The following is a 22,061-nucleotide window of genomic DNA, read 5'->3' as shown; positions in this document are numbered from 1 at the left end:
AGCAAATGTAACCAGACTTTAGGTGCAAAGGGCTCCGGGATTACAACGAAATAGTAAATGCAAATAGACCCTGGATTGTAACAAGACTCTAAAAGCAAAGAGTCCCGGCATTGTAACTGGATTGCAAATGAAAAGGGACTCGAGGTTGTAACGTGACTGAAATAAGTGCGATTTGAGAGACGACGTTTTGCTATTATCTTTTATTTTACGATTATCTTCGTAATATGCTAACAATTAATGTGGAGATAATTTCTATTGTCCGAAATGCTGGGGAGCTGGGTGTCGACTGAGCCGATGGAAATAGCTGAAGCAGTATTGCCTGGAACTGGAGTAAGTTCCGAGCTCTCTGCCAGTGATGAACTGGGGTGCAGAGCGCTGACTAGACGGCTCATTTTATTTTGACAATGGCCATGTGATCTTGCGCCAGGCAGATCGATTGGAGAAGCGAGAATCGCGCGGGGGAGGGGGGTAAAAAAGGAAACTCAGACATCGAGCGCAAAAACAACGCACCGCTGCTGTGTTATTTGATTTTATATTCAAATAAAAACTCACAGAGCAGAGCTCGAGAATTGGGGAAGTCGCTGCATTTCCGCAGCGAGCGGAGACCCTGGTGTTCGAAGTTGGGACAAACTTGCCCGAGCACAGGCAGCCCGCCTGGGACTGTGTGCGAGGTGGACCGAGCGACAGGGAGTGTGCTGAACGACCAGACCTGTCCCTATTCAATGCAGCCGGCTCATCGTGATGGACAGAGATGCCGTGCTTCTTGCGCAGCTCCTGGCTTTCGCCGTTTTGGGTAAGATGGATACTCTTTCTTCCCCCTTTCACCAACCCATCTCCCCATCCCCTTTTCAACATAGAAAGAACACTAATGCACCAACGCCGAGGTTGCCAGCCGACTGAGACATGAGTACCCACGGCACTTAACTCTTACCTTGTCGCCTCTCAGGCTCCCTCTGATTCATTGTAATACATGTGTTGTCCCACAGCAGGACAATGTCGTATTGGAGAGAGATCCAGCATGCTTAATTCCATTCCATCTTTATATCGGCACTTTTGGTACATTTTGCCCTTTCCCTGCTCACTTCATTAAACGAATTTCATTAGTTGCTCTTCTAGTGCGCATACATTCTTTGAGAAAATATTATTAATTAACATTTCGACCACTTTTTAAAAAATAATAAAAACTTCTCTTCATTCATATTTTTGTGACTTTTTCGGTTTGGTTTCGTTGTCCAAAAGTGTGAACAGCCCTTGTCTCGGGCGGGTAGTGATCTAGAATTGTGGCGGTGACGGCCGGGAACGCGATTGGACCAGCATGGAATGAACGAGGGTCATACACATACAATGCTCTCCAAACAAGAGACCCCACTAACTCAGTATAATCGTGGTTAGATTAGCACAAAGTGTAGAATCGTTCGCATTTTGTTTTATTTTGGTCTTGTTTAATATAAAAAAGCGTGAACGTCTGATCTTCTGATTTTGTTTTTCTGTGTTTTGTAGGTAGTAATTTGTTGACCCCTGGTCTTGCAGGTAAGCGGAATTGACATTAATTTACAAAGCTGAACGCGCGCTTTCGCCTTTTTAGCTTTGCAAATGCTCGCTTCTGTCCTGTGTATTCATTAATGAATGTTATTTGTAATTTGCTGTTGCGTACAGTATGTCCCAACTACTTCCGTATATACATAACATCAATGTTTGTAGCAGCTTGCAAAATGTTCACATGATTGACTCCTGCAACAGAAAAGTCAGGAACTAAAATTGTCAATCCAAAATTCTCCGTAACCACTATCTGGTTAATAACTACTTGTGCATTTGGGTGCATTCTCATGTCAAAATGCCAGGTTGTTTTGTGTGCAAAGCTGAAGATTTCTGATAGGCATTTAATAATGTAAATTACCTCGGTTCACTAAAATTAATTGTAATTAGTGTTAGAGATTATCCTGATGAGCACTATGTAAAGAAAAGCTAAGTGCTTGAAAATTATAACTAAACCCCTCATTTGTTTTGAAGTCAACTGAATATCTCTACAGCACCAAATCTTATTAACAATGCAACAAGTGTATAGTGAACCAAAGACTGGGTACCCAAACTTCCCTGCTGCAATACAGTAAATAACCATTTTATATTTTGATAGGAATTTATAGGAAAAAAATCTAAAAAGAGGATAATTGGCTTGCACTGCAGGTAGGAATGCAATTGGTTGCAAATGGCAGAAAATGTAACATAATTTTAATTTGAAAACTAAGATCTTATTATCAAAACTATTTAAATTCTTGGGGGATGGTGAAGGTTGGATCAAAAGTTTTAATGCTTTATTGAAATACATTTTCTTCTTTGTTTTCAGCCAATGACCTTACAAACTTGCATGATCAATTACAATCAAACCAATCAGATGAAAAAATTGTAAGGATCTGCAATGTGACAGCTATGCTCGAAAAAGTATACTTATGTGGATATCTGTTTGAAAACCAACTCAATGAAATGAATTCCAGTGACTGGTGCAACTTCACACTCATTGCAGAGTAGGATCATTTTAAGTGCCTTTCTGTTTTGCCATTTCAAGCTTGTAAAACCAAATGCACAAATTAAGAATAATTATTTCATGTATATTGTTTTTATGCTTTATAAATATTTTTAGCCAGTTAAAAGCTGATAATCAATTTATAGATCTTTTGATAATAAATCATGCATCATTTCTTTTCTGAAAGAATTAAATTCTAGCGTAGAAATTAGCTTTCAGCTCTTTGCCTACGTAATGAGAGATTTCAGCAGCCTGCATTATATTATTTATGGAAGGATTGATTGTCTTAATTTGCTTTGTAGGTGGTTGCTATTGGTTTATAATTCATTGGTATAAAGTCAAAAAATGATAACTGAAAGATCATGGAAAAGTGCAAGTGTTGAACTTAGAAATAATTAATGGAACATCATCTACAAAAGATTATGTCGTAAGCTTTTTCAGTAGAGCAGTTCTCAATGGATATGATTTAAATTACCAAACAAGATGCTGGACTTTATTGCTGTTTTGAAACTTAGAGTAATGCAGCTTGGAAACAGGCCCTTTGGCCCAATTGTTCCATGCTGACCACAGCATCTTCCCTGCTATTCCCAGTTGCCTATAACCTACTGAGCTCCTTCCCTCCATGTACCTATCTAAATGCTTCTTAAATGGCGCAGTTCTACCCGCCTTGACCACAACCCTCTGTGTAAAGATGTTATACCTCAAGTCTCTTATACATGTCTCCCCTCTTGTATCTGTGTTCTCTTCAACTTTGGGGAAAAGACTATATTTGTCCACCTTATCCATACCCCTCATGATTTTATAAACTTCTGCAAGGTCATGTCATTCTAAGCTTCAAGGAATGGAGATTCAGTGTGGCCGACCTGTCCCTAGAACTCAGGCTCCTAGCCTAGGCATCATCCTTGTAAATGTCCTCTGCACCATGTGCCACTTGACAATTTCCTGTAACTGGGTGACCAAGACTGTACACAATACTCACAAGAGCGATTTCACCATTGACTTGTATAACTGCAACATAATGCCCCTACTCCTAAACTTGATGCCCTGACTGATAAAGCATGCTAAAAACTTTCTTCACCACCCTGTCTACTTGTGCAGCCACTTTCAGCAAACTCTGCGCTTGTACTTCCAGGTCCCTCGGTGCCATAACACTCGCCAATGCTCTGTTATTCACTGTATAGATCCTTTCCTGGTTTGAGTGTCGAACATGCATCACCTTACATTTATCTAAATTGAAATCCATTTGTCATTCCTCAGTCCATCTCTCTAACTGATCAAGATCTCTTTAATTCATGGTAATCTACTTCACTATGAGCAACACCCTCTAATTCGGTGCTACCAGTAGATTTACTAATTACTTAATGTACATTCACACCCAAACCATTTATATGAATAACAGGTTTTAACACTGAATCCCTGGGATACCCCACTAGTTACAGGCATCCATTTGGAGAATCAGCCTTGGCTTCCTATCATTCAGCAAATTCTGAATCCACCTTGGACTTCAGCCTGCAAGATACATTATAATTTGCAGTTAAAGGGAAGTAAGCTCTATGCTATCATATTTAGGTCTTTCATTCACAATATCCATTTGTAATGGCAAACAAAAGAAAATCTGCAGATGCTGGAAATCCAAGCAACTCACACAAAATGCTGGAGGAACTCAGCAGGCCAGGCAGTATCTATAGAAAAGAGTACAGTCAATGTTTGGGGCCGTGACCCTTTGGCAGGACTCCTGCTCGGCCTGAAATGTTGACTGTACTCTTTTTCATAGATGCTGCCTGGCCTACTGAGTTCCTTCAGCATTTTGTGTGGGTTATTTTTAATGGCATCTACTTTCCTTGCTTTTGTTGACTTTCTATTGAAAGAATCTGCCCGATCTGATTATTATCTTGCCTTGATGGTGTACATCAAAGCAGAATCGGACATACAGAAAATACATACTGGAGGGACAAATGTAAAAAATGACATAATGAGCTGATCTGTAAAATGTCTACTTATGTCTGTAAGCAGTATCAGAGGTTGTGTACATTTTGTAAATTTTAGGCTCTGTCATTTGAAATGAAAGTTTACCTCTTTCGGAATATGCCCAAGTCGATGAGGAAATATTGTAATTTATATTTTACATTTAGTTTACTTTATATTGAATTTCCTAAACTTTGTAGTGACCACAGGACTAAACTATTTCAATGAGATTTTGCAAGGTGTTATATACATTTCGGTAATTGTTTTCCCTTTTCTGAACATATGGTATGTTCTTATCAGGTTAGGATCAACAATGTGAGAGAAGTTTGGGATGGTTGTTGGTCGGTGCAGATTTGATGGGTGGAATTTCCTGAAAAAGATGCTGTATTCTGAGATCTATTATGGGGAAAAATACACTTGGGAAAAGGTTTGAAGATGAGCTAAAACCCACGCTACAAAGTGCAACATCTCCAGCGCCTGGGACCATCTGCCCCTTCACTACTCAAGCTGGAAAATGAACATTCAAGATGGTATTGAGAACCAAAGATTCTCACAGTGTACAGAGGCTACATCAGTGCCTGAAGGAGTACACCACTTCATGAACTACCCACCTGCTCTCCCCATCAGCCATCTGCTGTCCCATCTGTGTAATAATCTGTGTTTTCTACATTAGCATCATTAGACACTTTAGAGCCCACAAGGTGGAAAGATACCATCATTCCTAATCCCAAGGGACTATCTAAAATAAAATGTATGCCAGCACTTTATGTAGTAGTGTCTCATATTCCAAACATTTTCTGTGGAGGAATTTGTTCTTAAATTCCATTAGTAGTTTATAGAATGACTTCTGGGAATTTTTTGGTTAACACGCTTGGACATAAATGATTAGACATAATTTACTGAAAGCAATTATGTAAGATTGTATAAATCAAGGAACAGTATATGAGTGACTCGCATCTTTCGCAGTTTAAGGTTTGTCTATTAGTGACTTCAAAGAGAATGATTGAAAATCATTGAGCAATATCAAAGTTTTAATAGATGTTGTGATCTACTTTGGTCTGTTATAGCTTCTATTATTATTCCATTTGTGATATTCATGAGGAAAATAATAAAACTTAATATATTTTATGATTGTATTGGTAATGCATAAATAAATTAATGGATTGTCAGGAACATAAGTCATTCTAGATAGATTGCATTGATTAAAGTCTCTTATTGAGGAATATTGAAGATAATACAAAAATACGTATTATTTGATTTTGTTTCCTTTGGTTAACATTTCAGGAAAAATGCTTCCATCTTTAACAATTTTATTTCTGCACTGCCACTCATACAATATCTATGCAGGCAGTCAATTCTGGCACATTTTCAATGAATATTTTTCTCTTTACACCATTTCTTGGGCATTGTTTACTTTGTACCCACTATTATGTTGCAATTCATTGGCGTTTTTTATGAGGGCATCTAGATACAGATACAGAAATTAGTGGAGCAGTTGGAATGTTTTTGAAGGTGATACATATACAGACTACAGCAGGGTTTCTCAATCGGGGTTCCACGACAGATCGTGAAAAAAAAATAAACATCGTGTTTTGGACTTTGTGCAATGCGTGATGCTAGTGCTTGCAGTGGTGGGCAGTGGCCCGTTGGCAATCTCGTTAGAGGCCTTTCAGCCCAGTATGGCAGTGCACAGTAGGTCCGCGTTCATTTGGTTGAGTCTGCTCTCAGATTTTGAGGCGAGATAGGGGAGGCCGTTGATAATTGGTGAGTGCTGTGTTGCACGGTAGACTGATGAGGAGTGTAAAGTGCATTTTACGAGCATTGAATGGACTTGCTCAACTTGGGCAGTGACGTCAGCCCCTCTCTCCTGAATTACCTAGCAGGTTTCACATGCTAGGTCTATATTTGAGCCTGATCGTGTCACTTAGTGAGAAACTGTTTTTTCAAAGTCTTATGTAAGATTGAGTCTTAAGCTATTTTTTTATTCGTATTACTTATTCTTATCATTTCTTCATAACTTTACTGTTGAACATTGTCAATAAAAAATTTCATGTTGTAAATAGCATGAACTAAGATCAATTTACAACCTTTATTTAAATTAAATCAACTGAGCCTACCTTTAGAAAAATTAAATCCCATTTTGGCTTAAGCCAGTTATTTAACAGAAATTTATTATGTTTGCCTTATGAGTTTTGAAATTTCTGAAAGGGAAAGAAATTAATTTCAAGAAAGGTAAGCTCAGCTTAACTACCTTTCTTTTCTAAAAAAAGTTGGCTAAAAGTTAATTATGTATTGAAAAGAGCATTGACAATTTTTTTGGATTATTGTATCTACAACTTACTGATTATGCTAATGTACTATGAGCTGTAGATATAATAATTTTTACGCAGGGGTTCCCTGAGACTTGAATATTATTTTAAGGGCAAAAAGGTTGAGAAAAACTGGGTTAGAATATTGATTTGGGTTGATGAAGAAGGAAGTTTCCTGGGTTGCAGAAAATTCTAAAAATCAGTTATGTTAAGTTGGATATATATTGATATACTATGTTCCTCTATGGCTCTAATGATGGCACTGTTCTTGATCAGATTGTGGTTCATCCTCAGCAGTAGCAATTTTGTAGTATTTTCCATAAATTAACAGATCTAAACATAGAAATTTAGCACATTACAGGCCCTTCGGCCCACAGTGTTGTGCCAACCATGTAAACCACTCTAGAAACTGCCTAGCACTTCCCTAGCGCATATCCCTCTATATTTCTCAGCTCTATTTACCTACCTAAGAGGCTCTTGGAAGACCCTATTGTATCCGCTTCCACCACCGCTGCCGGCAGTGCATTCCACACATCCACCACTCTCCGTGTGAAAAACTTACCTCTGACATCCCCTCGGTACCTTTTTCCAAGCATCTTAAAACTATGCCCCTCCATGTTAGCTATTTCAGCCCTGGGAAAAAGCCTCTGGCTATCCACACGATCAATGCCCCTCATCATCTTATACACCTCTATCAGGTTTATTGAAAGTTTTTTCATATCATGTTATGGTGAATTTATGAATATTCAAATTTGTCATGGGGTAAAACCGTATAACTTTTATGCACGTTGCAGAAGTAGCATTAACCCAAAATTTTATCTGAAGAAATGGTTGAGCCCTTTATGAAATATAACATTGCATAGGGACTGAGATTATGCTTTGGTTGGGAAGGGTAAAGGAGATAGGGAGATTTTGGAATAGGATTCAAAGAAGAAAGGTGGGGGGTGGCTGTTTATGAATGACTATTTGGGGATGTTTCAGATGATCCCAAAGACACCTGTTGCCACAATCCTTCGCTGTGTCTGACATTTGACTGGCGTCCTCGATATACATGATGCTCTGTCCTTAATTATTGTGCCTCCATTTTCTGCTGAGGTGATTAGAGTTATAAGTAGGAATTTTTCTCACCTTTAGCCATAGAGGACTGTAATCTCTCTTTCCCTGTGAGCTAGAAGGAAAATGCAAGAATTTTTATTTCACTTAGGGTAAGAGTAATGGTTTGCTTCAATGCAGTTCCCAGATATTTTCATAGGAATCAGCAGATTGGAATTCTATTCAGTCCTCATCTTTACTGTGTTAAATGGATTGAGTATTTGTACTCTCAAAGGAGTACCCATTTAGTGATATATATTTGTAACATCCAAACAGGGCTGTAACCACCTATTTTGTCAATGAACAGAAGGAAATTACAAGTTGACATGCAACTTAATAATATCATTTGTAGCAGTAGGTTGAAAACAAAATCTAATTTTAACACCTTGTGTTGATGTCTCGTAAACATGTATAATGGCACATAGCTAGTGAACTTCCTTTTAGTGGCTCATAAATTGCTGGTAACTATCAAATTTTCAGCATCGTATTTTTAATCATTAATATTCAGAATGAATTCTCAGTTGATTGGGCCAAGCTACTCAGTATTCTGTACAGTAATACTGTCAAACTTACATTTTGCTTTCACTGATTAAATTTTTAAAAATGACTATTAATAGGCAGTCTTTTTAAAAACCTACTCCTCACATAAGATTTCCCCCAAAATGAATATTCCTAGTTGAAATGCAATGTATCCTGTGCCAAGAAAGTGTTAAGATACTATAACAAAAGTAGGAAATTACATACAATTGCTTTGCCAGGCCTTTTCTAGGATAGCAATATGGTCAGGCTCACAGCAGTAAAATAAATAGAACCTTTGGATTATGGATGTTTCCTGATGGCAGCCGTGAGAAGAGAGCATGTCCTGGGTGGTGGGGGTCCCTGATGATAGGTGTTTGCTTTTCTGCCATAGCATTTCATGTAGATGTGCTCAAGGTTTGGGAGGGCTTTACCTGTGAGGGACTGTGCCATATCCAGTACTTTTTCTGGGATTTTCCTTTCAAGGGCATTGGTGTTTCCATACCAGGCTGTGATGCAGCCAGTCAGTATATTCTCTACTATACAGCTATAGAAACTTGTCAAAGTTTTAGATGTCGTGCCAAATCTCCGCAAACTCCCAAGGGGGTAGTGGTGCTGCCGTGCTTTCTTCATAATTGCACTTGTGTGCTGGGCCTAGGGCAAGTCCTCTGAAATAATAACACAGATGAATTTAACGTTGCTGACCCTCATCACCTCTCACTGTTTTATACAGAAAGTTATGTGTTTTTTATGCATTTAAGTACAATTGTTAATTTGTTATATTACTGTTGTTCAGTTCTGACTCTAGGGTTTATTAATATAAACATTTCCAATTAAAACAGTCGAAGAGACCGCAATTGTGGTCTGCTGTAATGATAGAGATAAGAATTGCTGAGTTATGATGTTAACTTTTTTAATCTGAGAGAAACTAGCAGAATACATGCAACTATCTGCAGAGAGAATTCAAAACTGTAGCATATGTAAGTGTTATTAAAAAATGTTAACCCTATCTCACACAATACTCTTGACACGTAATCAGTGAGTTAAATAAGTTTTGCAGACTATTCTCCACCCCCATTTACAAAGTCAAGAATCTTATTAACTTTGTTAACTATTTTATTAATTTGCATTGGCAAACTCAACATTTTTTGAATGCTATGCTTTTATATCTCTAAAGTCACAGTCTTTCTATAATCCTCCCACACTGCATGAATTCACACTTCTTTGTATTTAAATTCTTCTGTTATAAATATGCCCATGTTGTTTTTTCTGCTGTATCCTCCTGAGTTTGCCTCTACCAGACTTATTTCTTCCTCTGTAGGTGGTGCTGAATGTGAACTGGTACAAGCTGATAAAGTGGCCAAAGCAGACACACAGGTTAAAATGGAAATTTTAGCCATGAAATTGCACTGAAAAAATTGAAGTTATCTTCAGCCCTGTACTTAGCAATGTTTATATTTACCTGCCCAACTTCAAAATTGTATTCCTTTCATCAAATTGCTGACCATTTATATGATGAGAGGACAATGGGTTTACTACTGATTCCTGGCAACTCCACCGCATATGTCACCCAAAAAGAAAATCATTCATTGCCCTCTCTCCTATTGTGTAGCCAATAGCATTGGCAAATGACCAATATTATTTTATTAGCACATGCTTCTAATACATCGTTAAATCTGTTTGGGTTTTGCTTTATCAATTACATTATGAAAGTCCATATAAGATGTGCACAGCTGTGCCATCATAAGCCTTTTTCATTCACTGAAAAATTCTGATGATATTAATTGGGCATGGCCTGTTACAAATCAGTTCTGGTTGTCCTATTAGTCCAAGGTTCCCTGAGCATGAATTACTTTGCCGTTGACAATGTTCTCTGGTAGCTTTTAATCACTGACGTTAGACTCATGCAACTAGATTATTCCTCTTGCTTTTTCAATAGAATATAACATCTATAATCCTCTAATTGTTAGAAAATCAACCAACAAGGGAGATTGCTGGAGTTTTCCTTACACCCTGCCCCCGCCTTCACTTCTTCAGTCTTTGCTCCACTCAACAACGTTGGACATATTCATCTGTTCAAGATGACGTGCTAGATACACTACTTAATACCTCCCCTTTTTATTTTATTTTCCCAACCATGATAGATGACTTCTGCTCCTGAAACGTTAATTTTATCTCTTTTGTTTGTAATTTTAAAATATTCATTAGTGCAGCCAGCTAGCTGGCCTCTCCAATCCTTTAAGTATCACTTTATAATGAAATAAACTTGATCATCCTAGCTCCGCGCTGGTACCTGGGCTCACTGTGCCTTGATGTAGATATTTTGCTTGTGGAAGGCAAAGCAATCTGACCTTTGTCTCCAATGAGAAGAAGTTGTTTATGCACAGGAAACACTGGACAATAATGTGGCCTCAAGTGACGAATTTTCATAGAGTTCTAATTTGTAGTGCCATTTAACAATTAATAATAAATTCAAAAATATTTAATCATAAACACCATTTTGTTGACAAATAATTAAATATTTAAAAATAAAGTAGTTATAAACTGGGACCCAATTTCATTTGTACCTGAACCTATTGCAAAACTGAGGGGTCAGATTCAAAGTCTGTCATGTCGCCATTGAGTCCAGTGTCAAAGCAGAAGATTAGATATGTGAATATCTGCCTTCCAAGTCATTTTTGATCTTGTGTATTTGTCTAAGCCTATATGGAATCGAGGTAAGATTAACTGTGAATGGCTGATAGCTGCCCCGACTGTCAGTCAATTGAATTTGGTTTGTTGAGATAAATGATTAGATAATATATTTTTGGCGGTTAGGTCAAGGATAAAACTTGGCTCAGATTCTGAACATTCCAGTCATCCTCTAAAACACCATGTTTAGTACCCACCTTCACACTTGCTTAGGTAAATAAATTCATCAATCAAAGAAAATGATGTGACTTTTTAAAATATCACTTCTGAAGGATTTTGTCATTATGTCAATAACCTAAGAACATTATAAGGATGTTTAACTTTAGCAGTCATCGTAATTCATTACATCGTAGGCATAGTTACAATTAAGCTCCTTAACACTGTCTGCTGTTCTGCATTTTACATCAGTGATATTCTTGCTAATCTGGTAGTTTTGTCATTTTTCTTTCCATCTGAATGCTGATCATTATTAAAATGACGAGTTGAATAAAATTTCATTAAGGTATTTACATACAAAATATCTAATATTGTACCATCTTTTAGAAACAGTCTATGCATGTTATGGGAAGGTATTGAAAGATGTAGATATATTGGAAATCATATTTTAAGAGAAGCAAAGTGGTTTCATAAGATAAGGAAGTGAATTCCTCTAAAAGCTTAAAGCTCTATTCTGATCATTCCAATAATTAATGAAAGAGAAGCAAAGGGTGGCTAATGTAACCCCACTTTTTAAAAAAGGAGAGAGAGAGAAACCGGGGAATTATAGACCGGTTAGCCTAACGTCGGTGGTGGGAAAACTGCTGGAGTCAGTTATCAAAGATGTGATAACAGCACATTTGGAAAGCGGTAAATCATCGGACAAAGTCAGCATGGATTTGTGAAGGGAAAATCATGTCTGACGAGTCTCATAGAATTTTTTGAGGATGTAACTAGTAGAGTGGATAGGGGAGAACCAGTGGATGTGGTATATTTGGATTTTCAAAAGGCTTTTGACAAGGTCCCACACAGGAGATTAGTGTGCAAACTTAAAGCACACGGTATTGGGGGTAAGGTATTGATGTGGATAGAGAATTGGTTAGCAGACAGGAAGCAAAGAGTGGGCATAAACGGGACCTTTTCAGAATGGCAGGCAGTGACTAGTGGGGTACCGCAAGGCTCAGTGCTGGGACCCCAGTTGTTTACAATATATATTAATGACTTGGATGAGGGAATTAAATGCAGCGTCTCCAAGTTTGCGGATGATACGAAGCTGGGCGGCAGTGTTAGCTGTGAGGAGGATGCTAAGAGGATGCAGGGTGACTTGGATAGGTTGGGTGAATGGGCAAATTCATGGCAGATGCAATTTAATGTGGATAAATGTGAAGTTATCCACTTTGGTGCCAAAAATAAGAAAACAGATTATTATCCGAATGGTGGCCGATTAGGAAAAGGGGAGGTGCAACGAGACCTGGGTGTCATTATACACCAGTCATTGAAAGTGGGCATGCAGGTACAGCAGGCGGTGAAAAAGGCGAATGGTATGCTGGCATTTATAGCGAGAGGATTTGAGTACAGGAGCAGGGAGGTACTACTGCAGTTGTACAAGGCCTTGGTGAGACCACACCTGGAGTATTGTGTGCAGTTTTGGTCCCCTAATCTGAGGAAAGACATCCTTGCCATAGAGGGAGTACAAAGAAGGTTCACCAGATTGATTCCTGGGATGGCAGGACTTTCATATGAAGAAAGGCTGGATGAACTAGGCTTGTACTCGTTGGAATTTAGAAGATTGAGGGGGGATCTGATTGAAACGTATAAAATCCTAAAGGGATTGGACAGGCTAGATGCAGGAAGATTGTTCCCGATGTTGGGGAAGTCCAGAATGAGGGGTCACAGTTTGAGGATAAAGGGGAAGCCTTTTAGGACTGAGATTAGGAAAAACTTCTTCCCACAGAGAGTGGTGAATCTGTGGAATTCTCTGCCACAGGAAACAGTTGAGGCCAGTTCATTGGCTACATTTAAGAGGGAGTTAGATATGGCCCTTGTGGCTATAGGGATCAGGGGGTATGGAGGGAAGACTGGTGCAGGGTTCTGAGATGGATGATCAGCCATGATCATAATAAATGGCGATGCTGGCTCGAAGGGCCGAATGGCCTACTCCTGCACCTATTTTCTATGTTTTCTATGTTTCTATATGAGTCCTAAGTTTACTCTATCTAATTTTTATTATTTAGAACATAGAACATAAAGTGGTAGAGCACTGTACTGTCCCTTGACACATGATTATGTGCCACCCTTTTAACCTACTCTAAGATCAATCTAACCCTTCCCTCCTACGTAACTCTCAATTTTCTATTATCCATGTGTCTATCCAAGAGTTTAGTAAATGCTACTACCACTCCTGGCAGCATGCTCCATGCACACACTGCTGTCTGTGTAAAGAACTTGTATCTTACAGCTCCCCTATATTTTTGCTTCAATCATCTTAAAATTATGCCCCCTTCTATTAGCTATTTCCACTCTGGGAAAAAGTCCCTGGCTATCCACTCGATCCATAGTATACCTCTTATCATCTTATACACCTCTGTCAAGTCACCTCTCATCCTCTTTTACTCCAAAGAAAAAAGTCCTAGCTCACACAACCTATCTTCATAATACATGCCCTCTAGTCCAAGAGCATTCCTGGTACATCTCCTCTGCACCCTCTCTAAAGCTTCCATGTCCTTCTTATAATGAGGTGACCAGAACTGAACACAATATTCCAAATGTGGTCTAACAAGGGCTTTATAGAGCAGCAACATTATCTCACGGCTCTTGAATTCAATCCCCAGACCAATGAAGTCCAACATACAAAATGCCTTCTTAACAACCTAATCGGCTTGTGAGGCAACTTCAAGTGATATACAGATATGGACCCTCAGAAGCCTCTGTTCCTCCACACTGTAAAGAATCCTGCCATTAACCCTGTATTCGGCCTTCCAAAATGAATTCCAAAACTCCATCCGCCACTTCTCAGACCAGCTCTTCATCCTCTCAATGTCCTGTTGCAACCTACAACAACCCTTCACACTGTCTACAATTTCACCAACTTTTGTGTCATCTACAAACTCACTAATGCACCCTTCTGCTTCCTCATCTAAGTCATTTATAAAAATCACAAAGAGCAGGGGACCCAGAACATATCCCTGTGAAACACCACTAGTCACCGACCTATAGGCAAAATATTCTCTCTGTACTACTCCCTTCTGCCTTCTCTGAGTAAGCCGATTCTTTATCCACACAGCCAAGTTTCCCTGGATCCAATGTCCCCTGATTTTCTGAACAAGCCTACCATGGAGAACCTTGTCAAATGCTTCACATATACACCACATACATCCATATACTCCGTATCTACTGTTTTGAATTCATCAACGTGCTTTGTCACATCCTCGAATTCAGTCAGTCTTATGAGGCATGACCTGACCCCCTCAAAGCCATGCTGATTATCACTAATCAGATGATGCTTCTCCAAGTGCTCGTAAATCTTATTTCCATGAATTCTCTTCAATAATTTGGCCACTGCTGAAGTAAGACTCAGTGGTTGATAATTCCCAGAGTTACCCTTACTCCTTTTCTTGAACAAAAGCATATCAGTCTGTTTTACATTATCCTCACAATCATCAGGGTCCTCACTGTTGAATACCGAAGCAAAGTGTTCATTAAGAACCTCCCCTACCTCCTCCAATTCCAGGCACATGTGTCCTCTTCTATCCCTGATCAGTCCTACTATCACTCTAGGCATCCTCATGTTCTTCCTGTACATGCAGAAGGTCTTGAGATTTTCGTTAATCCTACTTGCCAGTACCTTCTCATGCTGCCTTTTAGCCCTTCTAACTCCATTCTTCAGCTTCTTCCTGACTTCCTTTTAACTTTTGAATTTGAACCATAAGGAAACAAAAATCACCAGCCTACTGACATTAATGCAAATGAATCTCTTGTTTTTCCAATTTAGTAAAATTAGCCCTGATTTCAAACTCAAACCATGAAATTCTATACTCCAGCAAATAGCATACTAATAGATTTGAGAGCATGCTGCTATATTAAATCTAGCACTTGGTTTCCATAACAGTTCTCCCTACCTCTAAGTTACAGATTTAAGCAATTTAAAATGGTTACAATTTATAATTTGCTGTAAACATAGCTAATAATCAGGCGTATGCTTTGTTTTCAAATTTCAACATCTGTTTTGAAAAGAACCCCATTTAGAAGGCTGAAAATAATTTGTGCTTTCTTTTGCCTGTTAATCATTTAGATGTGATTACTACCATTAATATGGCCCTCATTTAAGTGGAAGAGATCATTTTTTGGTTAGTATTTCTGGAAAGACTCAGCAGGTCAGGCAGATATGTGAAGAGAGAAATGGACTTATCGTTGATGTAAAGTGTTTATTTTGGTTTTCTCTACAGATGTGTGTTGACCTACCGAGTATTGCCAGTGCACAATTTTTAAATTTTTGATATTTTCAACAGTTTGCGATGTTTATTGGCTCAATTATCGTTTTTAAAAGCAAGAACTTAGGATGTGGAAAGTTAGTGCTGGCTCATTAAGTAGAGCAAATCTATATGTTCTTCAATACTAGGTATTTTAATATTTAACTGTATTAATAATTCTGATTAGAGTATCATTTTCATCATGACTCCACATTCTTAAAATAGGTTCAGTGTTTTAATATAAATTTTCTGTTTACTGTAATCAGAAGAATTCTCTTGATTTTTAAAGCTGGTACTTAAAGTTGTGCTGGCACTATCAAATGCACTGTTGACAATTCTCACTAGAGATTGAAACTGCACATAGAACAGCCAGGGGCTCTACAGTGATCTCCAAATTTGCATGCTCTCTGTGTAACAGTTTAGGTTTCATCTGAGTGTTCAGTTCCCTTCCACTTCCTGGAAGCATGTGAGCAATTTTGGGCCTAGTATGTAAGAAAAGTTGTCCCAGCCTTGGAGATGTTCCACAGAACGTTCATCAGAATGATCCTAGGAGTGAAAGGCTTGACATATATAGAGCATTTGATACCTCTCTGTCTGCATTTGATAGAGTTCAGAAGGATGACTGAGGTTCTCATTTAAACCTACAGGATACTGAAAGGCGTGGATGTAGAGAGATGTGTCCTTTAGTTAGAGAGTCTAGGATCCAAAGGTACGGTCTAAGAATAAAGGGGCATCCCTTTAAAACTGAGATGAGGAAGAACTTCTTTAGCCAGAGGGTGATGAATCTGTAAAATTTCTTGCCATTGAAGACTGTGGAGGTCTGGTCATTGTGTGCATTTAAGGCAGAACTTAGTAGGCTTTTGAATGGTAAGGGGGTTAAAGATCACGGAGAGAAGGTGGGAGAACAGGATTGCAGAATAAAATCAGCCATACTTTAATGATGATGCAGAGTTGATGTGCTAAATAGCCTAATTGTGCTCCTTTATTATATGATCTTATGGTGTTAGACTGATAGGTTAATAGTCTGCTGTAATTTGCCGCTTTAATTTTGACTGGTAGAATCTGGAAAGGGTGGGGTTATTAGGAATGCGGGGAATAAATGTGTTAAGATAAGTTTAGTATTAAAATATTGCTTAATGTTGACTGTTGGTACAGGTTTCATGGACCATGGACCATGTTTTCATGTTGTATCTCCATGATGTGATGCGGGTCAAAGTGTCTGCAGAAATCTCTGAAAACCAATTCGCTGTTCAAATATTACAATAGCTACACTTGAGGAACTCTTCTGACGTTTGGGGGAAAAAACCTTTTATCATAGTCTATCATAATTTCTACTGATGATGGATGCTTGGGAAAGGAGCCTAGGCAACAGGCATGGTTAGTCATACAACATGGCTAGAAGCTGATCAGAATAAATTGTTACTTTCCTTCCTGCAGATAGTCTACTGGTTGAGGATGCTTCTATGAATTTGTCAGAAAGCAGAGTTTTTCTATTAGGAGCATAGATAATTCAAAGTTCAATGTAAATTTTATTATCACAGTACATATATGCCACCATATGTAATCTTGAAATTCGGTTTCTTGTGGGCATAGCAAATCTGTAGAAGTGCAACTATAAGAGGATCAATGAAAGATCAACCAAAGTGCAGAAGACAACAAATTGTGCAACTGCAAGTGTAAATAAATAGCAAACAATAACAAGAACATGAGCTAAAGAGTCCTTAAAATGAGATAGATCATTGGTTGTAGGGATGTTTCAATGATGGGGCAAGTGAGTGTAGTTATCTTCTTTCATTCAAAGGCTTGATGGAAGAGGGGTAGTGACTGTTCTTGAACCTGGTGCTGTGAGTCTTGCACCTTCTACCTGATGGCAGCAGCGAGAAGAGAGCATGACCTGGGTGGTGGGGATCTCTGATGATGGATGCTGCATTCCTATGATGGTGCTTCATGTAAATGTGCTCAGAGAGCTTTACCCATGATGTACTGGCTGAATCCATTACCTTTTGCAGGATTTTCCGTTCAAATGTATTTGTGTTTCCATACCTAGCTGTGATGCAGCCGGTCAATATACTGTCCACTACACACCCATAGAAGTTTGTCAAAGTTTTAGAAGTCATGCCAAATCTTGGCAGATTCCTCAGTAAGTAGAGGCACTGCTGTGCTTTCTTTGTAATTGCGCTTGCGTTCTGGGTCCAGGACAGGTCCACATGAAATAGTAACTGGAATTTAAAGTTACTAACCCTCTCCTCCGATGAGGTCTAGCTCATGGACCTCTGGCTTCCCTCTCCTGAATTCTATAATTAGTTCCTTGGTTTTGCTGACATTGCGTGAGAGGTTGTTGTTATGTTCCCCTCTGTCAAATTTTCAGTCTCCCTCCTGTATGCTGATTCATCACCACCTTTGATACGGCCCATAACAGTGGTGTCATCAACAACCTTGAATATGGCATTGGAGCTGTGCTTAGCCACAAAGTCATTGGTGCAAAGCAGGTAGATCAGGGGGCTAAGTACACTGACCTATGGTGCACCTGTGTTGATGGAGAACGTGGAGGAGATGCTGTTGCCAATCCAAACAGACTGGGGTCTACAAGTAAGGAAATCCGGGATCCAATTGCATAAGGAGCTATGATGCCAAGCTCTTCGAGTTTATTGATTAGTTTTGAGGGGATGATGGTATTGAGTGCTGAGCTGTAGTCAATAAAGAGCATCCTGATTTATGCATCTTTGCTGTCCACATGTTCCAGGGTTGAGTGAAGAGCCAATGAGATGGTATCTGTTGTGGACCTGTTGCTCCGGTAGGCAAATCGGAGCAGATCCAAGTCGCTTCTAAGGCTGGAGATGATATCTTTCATCCGCAGCCTCTCAAAACACTTCATCATTGTGTAATTGAAGCCTGTTTGAAGCAGGTGGGTAGCACGCACTGCTGAAGTGAGAGGTTAATGATCTGGCAAACACACACGCCAGATGGTCAGCACAGGTCTTTAGTATATGGCCAGGTACCCCATCCAGTCCAGTTGCTTTCACTGGATTCACCCTGCTGAAGGCAGCCCCATCATCAGCTTCAGAGACTGAGATCATAGGATCATTGGGGGATGTGGGGGTCCCCATGTTCTGATGGTCAAAGTGAGCGTAGAAGGCATTGAGTTCATCTGGAAGTGAAGCCCTGCCATCTCCCGTGTCTCTTGATTTAACTTTGTAGGAGGTGATACCTTTCCAGCCCTGCCACAGCTGTCGAGCATCCTTCATTGATCCGAGTTCGGTCTGTAATTTCCACTTTGCCCATGAGATGGCTTTTCAGAGATCATACCTGCACCTCTTGTAGCTTTCTTGGTCTGCAGATCTGAATGCTTCTGATTTGGTCCTCAGCAGATTTTGGATATCATGGTTCATCTGGGGCTTCTGATTGGAGAAGAGTCTGAATGATTTAGTGGGGACACACTCATTTATAGCTGTTTTAATAAAGTCCATTACAACCTTGGTGTATTCATTCAGATGTCTTCATGAATGCTTGAACATGGCCCAGTCCATTGACTCAAAACAATCCCAGAATCGCTCCTCTGCTTCTCACGGCCACCCCTTAGTTGTCCTTCTCTCTGGAACGTTGCTTTTTAGGCTCTGCCTATATGCAGGTAGGAGGAGGTCAGCCAAGAGATCCAGTTTGGGCAAGGAATGGTAGGCATTCTTTATCTTAGTGTAGCAGTGGTCTAGTATGTCGGGACTTGTGGTGCTACAGGTTATACGTTGGTCATAGTTGGGCAGGGCTTTCTTCAAACAAGCCTGGTTGAAGTCTCTGGCTATAATTTAAAATGCATCATAGTGGGCTGATTCCTGTTCGGAGACAGCATCATGCAGCATGGTGAATGCTTGATTATGGTCGGCCACTGGTGATATATACACTGCAGTCGGGATTATACATGAGAACTCCGAGGTAAATAGAACGGTCGGCATTTAGCTGTTAGGTGTTCCAAGTCAGGGGAATGCAAGTTCGATAGAACCGCCACGTCGGAGCACCAATAAGAATTAACCATAAAAAACACACCTCCTCCCTTTGCCTTACCCGAGTTTGCAGTTACGATAAGGCAAGGGGAGAAGGATTAGATTTTCCCCTTTAGCCTGCCCCACCATTCAATTCAGTCATGACTTATGATCAATCTCAACACCATATTCCAGTTCTTTCCCGGTATCCATTGATTTGATTTTTACACTGGGAAACTTTTCTGTTTCCTTCTTAATTATGATCAGTGTCTTGGCCTCCACAAGTAGCATACTCATCACCTTCTGAGGCATAAAATTTCCCCTCATCTAAGTCCTATATTGTATGACCTTGTGCTAAAACCTCAGCTGGGGGAAGCATCCTCCCCACAAAGCTTCAATGAGCATGTTGGAATTCTAAGTTTCAATTGTATCTCCTCTCATACCTCTCATACCTCTAAGCTCCAGTGAATACACACCTAAGCTTGGTTCTTATATCAGTACTACCATCCAAGGAAATGAACTGGTAAACATTTATCTCTCTCTTTGAGAAATGGTCACTTTATTGGGTACACCTGTACACTTGCTCATTAATGTACATATCTAATCACCCAATCACATGGCAGCAGCTCAGTGCATAAAAGCATGCAGACGTGGCCAATAGGTTTAGTTTTTGTTCAGTCTAAGCAACAGAGTGGAGAAGAAATGTGATCTAACTGACTTTGACCGAGCAGTGATCGATTGTGCCAGACAGGGCAGTTTGAATATCTCAGAAGCTGCTGATCCCCATGGATTTTCACCTACACCAGTCTCTGGAGTTTACAGGGAATTGTGCATAAAACAAAAAGACATCCAGTGAGTGGCAGTTCTGTGGGCAGCAGTGCCTTGTTAATGAGAGATGTCAGAAGAGAATGGCCAGACTGGTTCAAGCTGACAGGAAGATGATGGTAACTCAAATAACATTGTGTTACCACAGTGGTGTGCAGACGAGCATCTTTGAATGCACAACACACCAAGCCTTGAAGTGGATGGGCTATGGCAGCAGAGGGCCATGAGCATGCACTTAGTGGTTACTTTGTTAGGTGCAGGAGGTAACGTTACATGACAAAGTTAGTCAAAATTGGGAAGCTGGGATGCTGATGAACTAGTGCAAGGCCACTTCAAACGATGCAGGTCACTCACTTTCCAGGTCCCCCCGCCCATGACTGCGTAGGTGCCATTTGCTTTCTCTCTCTCTCTCCATCATAGGTTTGTTTGGCAGACCATTCCTCCAGGCTGTCATGATGCTCTGTGGAAGATGCCGTGCTTTGATTATTTTTGTGACAACTTTTTGCTCACAAATAATATGACCTCAGAGGTAGAGTACAAAAATATGTAGCTGTTGATCAGTTGTAAGATGCACTGTTCCAGCAATTTTTGGTGTGCAGAGAATATCAATGAACAGGATGATAGTGTGGTAAACTGGAACAGCGAAGTTTCAGATAACACTAAGAAGTGAATAGGAAGGGCAACTGGCAAAGCTTGCTGCATGATGTGGAAAAATGTGTGAAAAATGGCAGATGGCATTGAATGCAGACCAGTAAGGTGTTGCACTTGGGAAGACTAACCAGGTTGAGCTTTTGTTGCTATGGCCTTCAAAAATCAAGTACACGAAATGAAATATTATATTGAAGTTGTATAAGTTGTTGGTGAGGCTAAATTTGGAGTATTGTGTGTAGTTCTAGTCACCTACCTATAGGGAAGATATCGATATGATTGAAAGAGTGCAAAGAAAATTTACAAAGGTTTTTCTGGTACTTGACGACATGAGTTATAGGGAGAGGATGAATAGGGTCGAACTGTTTCTCCATGGAGCTTGGGAGACTGAAGGGTGATTTGAAAGAGGTCTACGAAATTATGAGGAGTATAAATTGGGTAAATGCAATCAGGCTTTTTTCAAATAAGTTAGGTGAGACTAGAATTAGAGGTCATAGGTTAAGGGTGAAAGCTGAAATATTTGAGAACCTGACTGATGACCTCTTCACTCAGTAGATAGTGCAAGTGTGGAACTCAATTAGAAAATCAGTGAAACATCTCAAAGTGGATCATTTTCAAGATGTCAATTTCTAGAATTTTACTTCTTTGGGCATTTTAAAGAATATGCAGAAGCTTTCATCTCTGTATGCCCTTCAGCTTATAGATGTGAATAAAATATTACATCAATATGTAATATATCATTTATTGGTTGTACTGTTTTAGTTCCAAGAATCACTCATTCAAGTACCCAAAAGCAACTTTTACTTCAGAATCAGAATCAGGTTCATTATCGCTGGCATGTGACATGAAATTTGTTGTGGCAATAGAATATTTCCTTTTTGCTTAATTGTGCAGTATCGGAATCAGGTTTAATATCAATGCTGTATCTCATGGAATTTGTTGTTCTGCTCAGCAGTCCATTGCAATACATAATAATTAAAACTATAAATTACGATAAGAAATCTATAAAAAAAAATAAGTAAGTGCAAAAAAGGAGCAAAAAATAGCGAGGTAGTGTTCATGGGTTCATTGTCCA

General features: G+C 39.4%; 1 protein-coding gene across 1 annotated transcript in view; it reads left to right on the top strand.

The window, feature by feature from the left end:
* The first annotated feature begins 465 nt into the window (after positions 1 to 465).
* The window catches only part of LOC140195380 (receptor activity-modifying protein 3-like), a 75,138-nt gene continuing 53,542 nt past the window's right edge, over positions 466 to 22,061 (top strand). Inside the window, exons 1-3 of the mRNA XM_072253591.1 lie at positions 466 to 793; positions 1,501 to 1,530; positions 2,345 to 2,522. Coding sequence (XP_072109692.1) covers positions 742 to 793; positions 1,501 to 1,530; positions 2,345 to 2,522 — 260 coding nt within the window. The 5' untranslated portion in view covers positions 466 to 741. The remainder of the gene's footprint in view (positions 794 to 1,500; positions 1,531 to 2,344; positions 2,523 to 22,061) is intronic.

The sequence above is a fragment of the Mobula birostris genome, chromosome 3, assembly GCF_030028105.1.
Source record: "Mobula birostris isolate sMobBir1 chromosome 3, sMobBir1.hap1, whole genome shotgun sequence".
Taxonomy (NCBI): domain Eukaryota; kingdom Metazoa; phylum Chordata; class Chondrichthyes; order Myliobatiformes; family Myliobatidae; genus Mobula; species Mobula birostris.
Note: the sequence above shows the minus strand (reverse complement) of the source record. Positions and strands in the feature narration are given on the sequence as shown.